General features: G+C 43.3%; 1 protein-coding gene across 2 annotated transcripts; it reads right to left on the bottom strand.

The window, feature by feature from the left end:
* Window positions 1-2,964: 2,964 nt before the first annotated feature.
* On the bottom strand, window positions 2,965-11,395 carry LOC136942105 (protein phosphatase 1 regulatory subunit 12B-like). Of its 2 annotated transcripts, XM_067234892.1 has the most exons (8): window positions 11,333-11,395; window positions 10,402-10,823; window positions 7,427-7,443; window positions 6,920-7,049; window positions 5,732-5,836; window positions 5,205-5,264; window positions 5,056-5,106; window positions 2,965-3,999 (listed from the first exon to the last, which is right to left on the bottom strand). In XM_067234892.1, exons 2-8 carry the CDS (start codon window positions 10,504-10,506, stop codon window positions 3,913-3,915), a joined length of 555 nt encoding a protein of 184 aa, XP_067090993.1. In that variant the 5' UTR covers window positions 10,507-10,823; window positions 11,333-11,395; the 3' UTR covers window positions 2,965-3,912. The 2 variants fall into 2 exon arrangements, with proteins under 2 accessions (XP_067090993.1, XP_067091001.1); XM_067234900.1 differs by lacking the exon at window positions 11,333-11,395 and having other exon boundaries at window positions 10,402-10,859.
* Window positions 11,396-11,877: the final 482 nt, after the last annotated feature.

The following is an 11,877-nucleotide window of genomic DNA, read 5'->3' as shown; positions in this document are numbered from 1 at the left end:
GTCACAGATCGCACATATATACACTTTTGATTAGATGTTTTTGTCATCCCTCATTCAAAACTAAATGTTGGGAATTTCTATTAAAGAACGTAGAAGAAAAAATATTTTACGAATACTTGCAAAGCAATATGCTATATTTGATAACTGAGGCTCTACTAAAACAAAAATCAGTTTGTTGACTTGGTCGTAGTGTTCGTGGATATACAAGCCCCTCTGGTCAAGAATCTATTCTTCAAAATGTCTGTCGTCAAACATACAGTGACATCAACGAATACAAGATTTGATTAATGGGACATGAAAACCAACGGCATGATGACACACTCTTAATATGCTTTGTATGTTTTTGGGGAAGGAAATCTTCCTCACGTGTTCTTGTGCCACATGCTGAGCACTCCCAATGCCAAAGTCCTGAAACAGAAAGACTTCCTCTTCATCCACAGACGTTAGCTTGGTGTGACAAGGACCTGGGTTTAACTGCTGGCACCAGCTGTCAGTGATCACAGGAAAGGATTGTCGCAGCAACTGTCATCTGAAAGGAGTCCCACAAGGAAGTCCTGCATGCCCACAAGATGGGCAGTGATATATAGGTGGGGGACAACACAGGGTAGGAAGGGTGATGTCCACTACTTCATACTAGACTACACTACTTCATACTAGACTGAAATACTTCATACTAGACTACACCACATTATACTAGACTGAAATACTTCATACTAGACCACAATACGTTATACTATGCTACTTCCAGCTAGACTAAACTACTTCATACAAGACTTCACACCTCCATGCTCGACAAGGTAAAAGCTAGAGTACCATTCCATTTATTGACTTGGTAGTTTTCCCCACCTCTCTCCTTGCTTCTCCGAGTATGCATTGAGCTAAATTTGTTAACACAGCATGTATCTCTAAAATGTAAATAGCCGCATGCTTCAAGAGGAACCATAACTCGATTGTGTATATGTGTGTTTGTGTCCCTTTTTATAATAAAATTAAGAGAACAACAAAAAGAAGAATGCACTGACTTTCAAAGTTGATGTATTTTCCCTTGGCTGGATACAGGACTGATAGTATGTTTGAATAAGTCGGTGTTGATTTGACAGGCTCTTTTTCCTGCCTGCTGTTCGAGTGTTTACTTTTTACTGTGGAAAATAGATCATGAAGCCGCATGCTTGTTTTACATCATTCGTCTTTCATCTGTGATGTCAAGTCTAGTTTGTTGACTCCCTAAATATATCACAACATTCCTGGGCTATAAGTCATGCAGTTATCAACATTTACTTGTTTGCAATTGTTCAGTGATATGTCTGTGGACTTCGTTGGCTGGTATATAATTCCAAAAAAAGTCATTGATTAGCTCCTTTGTTTTTTCAATAAAACTATATTAATAACAATAATAATAATAATACCGTAAGTGTTGCCTTGCTTTTACCCTGCCAGAGATGTGTTGATCTGTGTTGGTCTCGTAGTATTTACAGAGGCTGGCACTAGCCTACCTGCCTAGTCTTAGTTAACAGATGTACAGTATACAAAGTGGATACTGTAACTGCAGAGACGACTAAACGACTTGTAGCCCAATTTGTTTTGAATCCATTCAGAAGTTGTTGACACCTTGACGTTCATTCCTCAGTCCAGACTGCCTGCCATGTTTGAGTTTAGGGATTGTCACAAGAAGTTCAGCCAAGTACATATTCTGCATTAGGGGAATGGGTAAAGCTTAGTGGTTAGAGCATTTGACTACAGATCAAGAGGCCCAGCTTCAAACAGACTCACCCTGTATGTCGAATCATCTGCTAAACAAACACACTTCCTTACACCCAGAACAGATGATAATTTCTGTCATTATAATTATCATGTTTATTTTAGATTTATAGATCTATATTATCTATTATCTGTTATAAGTAATCCTTGTGGTAAAGTCAGATCTTATGACTTTGTAAATAATTGGTTGTAAAAATGTTACATGTAAATTGATATTAGTTGTTTTATTGAAGTTGTTTTAAATACTAAGCTGAATATAGATAAATGCTGTTATAATGTTTTACCCAATTAACTGATTCAAACATTGCTCGGTAATACATATGCAATGTCATTTCTTTATGGTTCATCATGTAGGCTAAACAAAATGCCCTCTTTTAATAAGTGAAATATTTTTAAAAGGCTTGGCTTTTTGTGATCAGTCATCTTCCATACATTCATCGAGTGAATTTGCTTTGCTGCCCATAAAAAGCAAAAATAGGGGTCAGTATAATTGTTTTAATCAATCGATTGTTTTAACCAGTTATGACTATAGCTGTCAGATACAGATTCATTGTCATGCCAACCTTCAGTCTGGACTCATCACCGTATCTTCCTCTCACTGACTGGATTGTGAAGATTAATAAATAAGATTTTATTATGTTCACATCAAACTGCTGAGTGTGTCTGCTATTATGGTTGTTTTATGAGTGTTTCATAAGTTGCTTGACAGCAACCATAATACTGTGTTGTGCTCTCCGAGCGGCTCACTGTGTTCGCCATAGGACCAACCGAACCTGTGTTAAACGTTCCCTTCGTGGGCTGCAGAGAAACTGAATGGGTTTGTCGCGTTAACACGGCGACGCAGGCAACAAAATCTCCGTCTTCCTAATGCTCTGAACACGGGGCGGACATTAACAGAGTTCAATTCGCAACGCAATACTGCCGACCTTGCTGCTTACTTTACGAAATGGTTCCTCTCCATTCACATCACTTTGCACCGCCATGGCCACCAAACACGACGTCCAAAGAACTGCCCCCCCCACCCTCCCCCAGCACCTCAATGCCCCTTGCCCTCCATCACCCACCAAACCCACCCCCACCCCTCTCCCCACCTAACAACGTGGACAAGAGATATGCTTGAACTCGATTCTTGTTTTTGTCTCGTTGTAGATGTGTGTGTGTGTGTGTTCGTAGTTGTACCTTTTGTGAACTGCATGATTTAGTGACCTAGGGACCTGTTGTCCAGTTAAACTGACGCGGCTCCTCCCAGCTCTTGTATCCATGTATCGGTCAGTGGTGTACAAAAAACCTCAAGGGAACCAGATTATGGGATGTCTTCGTTCAGACATATCTATGTTATCGACTAATAAGAGGAAATAAAAACCCCTTTTCTGTAGTTTTGCTTCAGCGTGATTTGTTGACAAGTATGGTATGATTTAATGGTTCCTCAAGGTGCTTTACCACATGTGGCCAGTAGGGGACACCGTAGAACAGTCAATAGCGGTTACACATGGCACAATCGCACATCTAAATAGCATGGTGAAGAAAAGTAGCGTACATGTAACAACATTTTTATACTGTTGAAGGACCAAATGAATGTTGACTACAAAAGCCAAAATAAATATATTTATAATTCAGTACAAATTCCAGTGACTTGATTAACCACAACGTATACATTTAAGCTTCTCAGAAATTGAAATCCTTGAATGCTCTGATGTTTTCATGCATATCACTTCATAATTACAAAAAAAAACATGCTAGTAACATGCGAGACCTATTTTCTGTGCACTGTAGAACCAGCAAAATCTTTGTTTCGTCAAGTTGAAGTTCATAAGTAAGCAAGTATTGTGAGGGGTGAAAAGAGTGAATAAGAAAAAAGAGGGTGGAGAGACCAGGAGGGTGGAGAGCCCAGGAGGGTGGAGAAACCAGAGGGTGGAGAGACCAGAGGGTGGAGAGCCCAGGAGGGTGGAGAGACCAGGAGGGTGGAGAGACCAGAGGGTGGAGAGACCAGGAGGGTGGAGAGGGATGTGAGTGAACCTGCTACTAGAGGCTGCAGTGAGTGTGGTGGTGTTGTACTGTGGTGGTAGATAAGGTGAAACACCCCTCCTTTTCCTCCTCCTCTTGGATTTGTAATTCCACTTTTGCTTAATTTACTTTCTCCTCCTCCTCCTCCTCTCACTTGGACAATTTGCTGATGACTCTGATCAACGCTCCGTTCTCGTCTTTCAGTCTCTGATTCTCCATCTTTAGGTCTGTCTGTACCTACGGAGCATGTAAAATAACACAGATATAGGTCTGTCTGTACCTACGGAGCATGTAAAATAACACAGATATAGGTCTGTCTGTACCTACGGAGCATGTAAAATAACACAGATAGAGGTCTGTCTGTACCTACGGAGCATGTTAGATAACACACAAATACAGTAGGAGGTTAATTAACTCTTCAGGTGGCTTTAAATCCAAAGCTACACATTTTGTTCAGTTTCCCTGCAGATCAATAGCATACCACTAGTTTTATAAATGTGCTTAAAGATGTAGTGGTCTTTGGCACTAATACTACTGTTGTTTAATTACCATGAATGGCCCAAAAAGACTTACAGTAAGTACAGGGACATTCCCCCGAGGCAAGTAGGGTGAAGTGCCTTGCCCAAGGACACAACGTCATTTGGCACAGCCGGGAATCGAACTGGCAACCTTCAGATTACTAGCCCAATTCCCTAACCGCTCAGCCACCTAACTCACCCAATCACCAATGTAGTGTAAAATAATTCTGATCATATTACAATTACAATATCTGATTCAGATATTTCACATTGTATCTGTAGCCAACAGTGTGATTCACAACAGAAAACACAGTGACGTACATGTCTTATTACCAAAGCACATTTATCACTGTCCACTGGCAGACCAGTGGTTTGTGTGTGTATTCAGAAATCTCGTTTCCAACCAAACAAGAGGTTGTTGTTGTCTGAGTCCTGCAGGGTAGAACACTGCAGACACTTGTGAGGCTTGGATACCAGAGGCTTTCCCAAACGACATGTCAAAAGTTCCACACACATCGCTCGGTCCAATGGAGCGTAATGGTGACAAATGATGTCAGTTGGAACACAATGAACAATCTCGTCCCACTTGAGACTGACACAGTGGTACCAAGACCTACAGTATGTGACTAACTATACTACCATAGAAGAAGTGGACCATTTGGCCCAGGGCTCTCTCACCTCTCCTCGGTTCAGGGAGAGACGTACATTCTAAAGCTAGTCAAAGAATCACTGTTGTAATTATTTACCCATCAAGGTTTTATTAAGTAACTCTTACCTTTATCTCTTCCTCCATGTCGGAAATCTTTCTCTCCAAAGCACGCCTTTCCTGTAGAGAGAAGAGATGTTGGATATGATTCAGGATGTTGGCCAACTGATAAAACATTGACATGAAAACATGAACTAATTATGAAGTGGGTATCTGACCTTCTTTTCTGTCTCAAGTTGGATGTTTGACCTACAGGATTCCACTCCTCTCCCTTTCCTCTGGAGTAGAAACATACAGTTACACCGGTGACAACAACTACAACAAAAACAAAACTAAAACATGTTTCTGAAAATTGTTCATAGTTTAGTTTTTGAAAAACCTCAAAAGAGAATACATTTTTATGACATCCACACCCGTAAATGGAAGACCAAGGATTATTAGATCAAATGTTTTGGTCTTGGTTTAAGTAACAAAGTAGGGGACTATATAATGTCAGTGTGGATGGATACATTTTACATTTAGTCATTTAGCAGACGCTCTTATCCAGAGCGACTTACAGTAAGTACAGGGACATTCCCCCCAAGGCAAGTAGGGTGAAGTGCCTTGCCCAAGAACACAAAGTCCTTTTGCATGGACGGGAATCGAACTAGCAACCTTCAGATTACTAGCCCGATTCCCTAACCGCTCAGCCACCTGACTCCCTTTACAAGTTGGATACAAGTTGATAGTAATGAGGGATGAGCACCTGATTGGCTCGTTCCAGCTGGGTCTGCATCATGACTAGTTCCTGTTTACTTCCCTCCAGGCGAGTCTTCAGCCTCTCATTGGTCAGCAAGGCCTCCTCATACATCTGCATAGCAACCAAAACGAAACTGTTGTCAACCACACCATTCTCTCCAAACTGACTCACCTCAAAGCACTGTCCATCTATGGGTCTACCTTCTTACAACTACCGGAGCCAGTTATGCCTACCCCCCCGACACACACTCAGCCCCAAGATCAGGTCTGCTTTACGGAATACACTAAAAGCGGCAACCGCCAGCCGATGTTTACTTAACACCGGTGGCTATTTGCGGTAAGCAAAGAGAGTTCAATTAAATTCATATTTTTGCCAACATCGGTGTAGATAAGTACTTCCGCTCAATTTGGATTTTGCTTCTGTACTAGGTCTGGGATTTCAGTGCATCAGTCGGTTTTCAGAAACACATTTTTTGTAGGTCCAATCATCGAACAGAGGGAGTGGCTGAGAACGATGACGTTGATGTCGTGCACTAGTTTGAGCTGTAGTTCAGTAATGGCGGCGGAGGAAGATGCGAGCGAAGCTATTCTGCGGTGGGGCAACGCTGCCGAATATACATAAGTTAAAGCCGGAGCAAGAACAATCCTTTCTGAGTTTTGTTGGTGGTCATGATGTTGTGGCCCTCCTCCCCACGGGATTCGGGAAAAGTTAGATTTTCCAGCTACGGCAGCTAGCTCCGTGGTGAAGGAGTTGGTTAAGGCGAACGCTAGCGATTGGTTATGGCAGATCAGAGTGGCTCTGGGCAGATCCAATAGTTTTAAACTTCAACAGAGTACCCGCCTTCAAGGAAGTTAACACTTGTCAATGGAGCGTTCCCAGACCCTCTGTACAAATGAAATGTACGAGAGTGTGGTTAGGACCAGGCTAGTGTAACTGAGTGAGAACCGTGAAACTCGCTCCTCAGGTATGTAAGAGGCCACCCGCGTCAAAGAAGAGTTAGCTTTTCTTTGTCGTAGTTGGTAGTGGTCGCGCTTGGCAAGTCGGAGGCCAAGAGTTCAAATCCTGTGAGTGGTGAACTACCTTGTCAGACGGAGCTCTTACAGACCCGTCACAGTAGCCTATTCAATGCCTTTTTAAATTCAAAACATTATGTCACTGATTTGCTTCCACACTTTTGGTGTGTAAACGTTTTACCTTCTTATAGTTACCGGAGCCAGCTGCCGCCTGCTCTGCCCTTCGAGCGGCTAGTCGGTTCTCCCTGCGTTCAGCGTACGAGTCGGAAGATCTGTCTTTCAACCCGTCAGCAGGTCCGGAGGAGTTCAACCTGGGCCGCAGCAGAAATTCAGTAGATTCAAGATATTTATTGTCATGTATACGGTTAACAAAGTTAGTCCGTACAATGACATTCGTATAGCGCAATAAGAATTTCAGTGGGCCTATTATTACTTTTTTTATTCATTGAAATTATAGTGTTAATAAGAATAGTAGCTCGTATAGGATTAGGACTTTTTTCTTTTAGGCTTAGAATTCGAATTGAAACCTATTTGGTACAGATGACAAAAAAAACATTTAAACATTTAAAATGACCTGTGCGGCATCACTCCTGTTAGCTGTGAAATCTGCCGGCGCTTCATAGGGATGGACACAAAACATCTCGTGATCTCATTCTGTGATTCAATAAATGTGTTAAGTAATACTCACCGAGATACTCTGTCATGCTGAAAACAAACACAAATCAAATGTTAGAATTTACGAAAAATGTAATTCAGTCAAATGAAAAACAAGAAGATCAACACTGTGTGACATAATTTGTTATCTAAAAACAAGTTTTTGTAAGTCATATGTTTTTATTACATGAACATAGCTTGAAAGACCTATATACAAAAATATTTAGTAAAAAAAGAAAGAAACAATCGCTCATCCTAATTGGTTCCAGGCAACCGGCTCCCCTTGTGATTGGGTTGTGTACTCTGGCCTATGATGTACCTCAAGCCTGTCTGGTCTTGACAAAGCCTGAAAATCTGGTCGAACCGGAAGCAACGCTGGCTCCTATTTATCTCTCTCTCAGGATTTTCACCACACCCACAGGTGGGCTCAGCTGGGTGTGTTTGCTTCCTATCTAATATTGTTTGACAAGCTCTTAGTCATGACCTGAGAACAATTCTTCCGCCGGGCACTCCTGCGTTATCATGCCAGGACCGAGGAGAGTCACCTTGCACAAGGAATTCCTTAAAACGTGACATCACATTCAGTCAGCAGACCTTTCTATCCAAATCTCCAAACTCAAATGAAGGCATTTGAACACAGGGACCTCGCGTTCTGCAGTCTAAAATTCCCCACCGCTCCGATCCCCCTCTTTGTTCGAACATGGCCTTCGCTCTCATCGGCCCAGCAGGGGAGTGAAGACTTGTGTTTATAAAGACTTGAGGCTTTGCAATGTGTGTCTGGCATTATTTTGATAGCTGTCGTCAGAATATGTGACCTCCCTGTCACATGGTTGAAAACGTCTCACACACCAACCAAACCATTTCAGGTGACTTATTTTATCTTCCCAGGTATAAACAAAAGACAGTCACAAATCTGGTCAACAGCTGGACCAGGGCACAAGAGGTCACATTTTGTGGCGCTTCTACACAAAGACAAGTGTGTTTAATATCCCCAGGGCTCTATCAGCCTCCCCCTCACCAGCACTGCAGGATCAGATCCCAGCATCTCGCCAAACTGAGGAGGGACCGGGGAAATAGTCCTAAGAATAAACCAAAGCCCAGAGAGAGAGATAACTAAACACATCCAAAAAAGGTAACAACTTTGGTCGCGGCTGAAGGGCTTCACTGCTTCTCCCTGCTGGAGTGTGTAAGGGGATTTGTTAATGCTGCGTTTAAAACTCTGAAGTGGGATTGGGTTGAGTGGTAGAGAGGTCGCCGGGTAGAGACATGTTCTGCTTCCTCACCATAACAGAAAAGAAACAATGTAGAACATGTTTATCGTAAACCTTAAATGTCCTCTGAGTTTAGTAAACATGGTGAGTGCAGAGCTGTCATACAGGTGGATGGCTATTGGATGAGTCCAGCAGCTGTAGCTCTGGAGACAGAGGCCTCAGTGCATCCTGGGATCTTCCCTTCCACACCCCCAGAACTGGGCCACCAGCCCCCCAAACACTGCTCTGCCCTGCTCCCCCAACCACTGACTCACCCTCATTAAACCCCATCTCACCCATTATCCTCCTGAGTCCCTGCTCTCATTCCCAACCCCACGACCCCACGACCTCACGACCCTACTCCCTCACCCATCTTCCTGGCTGTCTCAGCAAGAAGGTTCTGTGTGTTTGGGTCCTCATAGCCAAGCTCTCATTAATAATCCTTGGTCTGTGAGTGGACTTCCTTTAGCTCTGGTTTAGATCATTTACTGCATACACACAGAGAGAGAGAGACAGTCAGAGAGAGAGGGAGAGACAGAGAGACAGTCAGAGAGAGAGACGGAGAGACGAGAGAGTCAGAGAGAGAGAGAAGGAGAGAGAGAGACTGGGATCTGTTTAGAAGGGTCGACTGTGACTCTGGGTGGACTTCCTGTCTCCTGAGCTGCTCTTCCTTCCCCAGTGGAAGATCTGAGATTCTCCCTGAAGACCAGCCGGAGCCAATGAGCGGCCAACACTGTGTGTAAACACTGTCTGGTCTCTCAACACACCACACATCTCTTTCTATCCTGCTCTCTCTCTCTCTTCATCACTCTCTCTGCCTATCTGCCTCTGTGTCTCATTCTCTGTAAATATCGCTCTCTCATTTTAATCTCTTTGTCTCACTCCCTTTCTTCGCTAATTCTCCCATTTTAATTCTCTCTCATTATGTCTCTCCCTTTCTTGTTCTCGTTGTCTGCCTCAGTCTCATTATCTCTCTCCCTTTCTCATTATAGTTATCTCTTTCACACTCTCCAGATCTAATTCTCTTTCAGTCCCTCTCTGCCCTGGTCACGTGGACCCCCCCTCCCCCCCTTGAGTAAACAGTTGAGATGACCCGCTCATTACAGTGTTCCTTCTCCACCTTCCTGTCGTGTTGTGTCTGGCTTGCGGCCCAGTTACGTGCACCAGTCTGGGCTCATAAGCGGCACCAACATGCGGTCTCCCCTTGGGAGCTCTGGGAGACATTACACTGGACTTGTTATCAGCTCAGCCTGTCGTCTCCAGCTTGCCTGTAGTCTCCTTAAGTCCTTCAATTTGATTATTCCCAGCAGAGAGATCTTCATATTATTGTGTGTGATGTACATAGACCATAAGGGACTGATTAGATTAGATTTTTTTCCGTTGGGCTGTATTGTATTTCACTGTTTGTTTTACAGATCCAAAGATCCAAATATACATGCCTGCTCAAATGCTTCCTGATTTGGAATTGTAGAGATGGTGATGTCATGGAAACAAAGTTATCCTTGACTTATTGGACCAATCCTGGGAAAGAAACTGCCTGAGCCATAAATCCTGTATAGATGCTCCCTCAGAAAACTTCAATAAAGCAAAATGATGAACATCGTACCATGCCACACTGTCTCCATAACAACCAAACTCAGAAGAAAACAGCATTGAGAAAATCAACAACTGCCTCACATTAACCTCAAAGCACACGGCCATGTTTACATGTGGGCAGCGGTATTTCCTGTAACAGTACAGAGCAGAGAGATGAGCTTACTCTGACGGTCCTGCTGGCTGGGCCGGGGGCCGCGGTGGACGGGGGATCCGGGAGAACCCTCCTGCCTACTGGCTGCTCCTTGCTGCTGGAGAACTGAGACGACATCCTCTCTCACTACGAGCCTCACTGTGCTTCAACACTTGGCTCAGTGACTTCCAGTTGGGATCCACGGTGTGTTTCAATCGTAGTCCAACTGTAGTCAAAAGATGGATCAATATGTTTCAAATGAAGCCCATGACTTCAGTTTAGTACTTAGAAGGTTGTTCCACAGATAGAGAACCCTGAGTTCAGTAGAACATTGTTCCACAGATATAGAACTGAGAAGGTAGGTGCAGCTGCAGCTTGGTGACCCAAGGTGCTCTACTGTACAGCCCAGCGTACGTCCGTGCGTGAGGGTCCACAGTTCTCAGACGAGGGAGAGTCTGGGAGAGAGAGGAGCGACACTCAGGAGCTGGACAGACATGGCTCGCTGTGGGGAAGAGGGGAGGAGAGAGAGGGGAGAGAGAGGAGAGAGAGGAGAGAGTGGAGAGAGAGAGGAGAGAGAGCGAGCAGCTCCAGTGAGATTTACAGATGACGGCTCTGGAGGAGGCAGAGAGGGTGTGGCTATGGAGTGTGGACACAAGGATTTGACAAGCAGTGTTTTACATGAAAGAGAGAGAGAGGCAGAGAGGGGAGAACGAGAGAGAAAGAGAGAGCTTTTCAGTGGATTGTAGTTATTTGACAAAAAATAAAAACATCAAACAACAGAACCACCCCCTGCACACACACATACATATTTTCTCACACGCATACTAACACACCAACACAAAGAATAACACACCCTTTGGCTGTTCATAGCTGTGATCTCACACTGACATTAAGAAATGTTCTATCACTTGTTTTAGTTTTTTTTACAGAAGACATACAATTGTGTAATTGTATTGTTTCATACCTGGACTTCTGAACAACATCCGATTATTACCATTCCACCGCTGACAACAGGTGCTGTGTAGGAGGTCCAATGAAACATAATGAGGAACAGATTTTACGTCGAGTATTTGGGATGTCGTGCAGCCGGAAGCCAGTAGATGTCGCTGCTGTGCCAAAACACTGCACTGTCAGAAGTTATTATGAAAATGACAGGATATAAGTTTTGCTTCTTATTTAGAAGTATTAAACTATGGCTATCTTGGAGTGGACGACTGCAATGTTGTTACTATCTGAGTGTACAAAGGTAAACATTTGTTAAGTTTCTCATTATGTCTGCACAGCTATCACCTGTTTATTTTTCTTGGAATTGTTCAATATTCAGGCCTACGCAAGAAAAACCTTCATAAAATAATTAGGAGCTATAACATATATCCTAAATGATAATAATAAAAAAGTCTAATAGTAGTTCAAAACAACATTGGTCCACGTGTCTATTGTTATACTACTGCTCAGGGCGCCGTCTGGTGGTGAGTTGAAGGTGTTACAGCTTCAACAATAGGGCCAGGA

The sequence above is a fragment of the Osmerus mordax genome, chromosome 1, assembly GCF_038355195.1.
Source record: "Osmerus mordax isolate fOsmMor3 chromosome 1, fOsmMor3.pri, whole genome shotgun sequence".
NCBI classification, from domain to species: Eukaryota; Metazoa; Chordata; class Actinopteri; order Osmeriformes; family Osmeridae; genus Osmerus; species Osmerus mordax.
This window is presented reverse-complemented; position numbering and strand designations above follow the sequence as displayed.

Coding starts and splice junctions, on each gene's coding strand:
- LOC136942105 (XM_067234892.1), bottom strand. CDS start 10,506: ATGTCGTCTCAGTTCTCCAGCAGCAAGGAGCAGCCAGTAGGCAGGAGG. Junction 5,265..5,731: donor AGCTGGAACGAGCCAATCAG/GTGCTCATCCCT, acceptor TTTCTACTCCAG/AGGAAAGGGAGAGGAGTGGA. Junction 4,000..5,055: donor ACATGGAGGAAGAGATAAAG/GTAAGAGTTACT, acceptor CATGCTCCGTAG/GTACAGACAGACCTAAAGAT.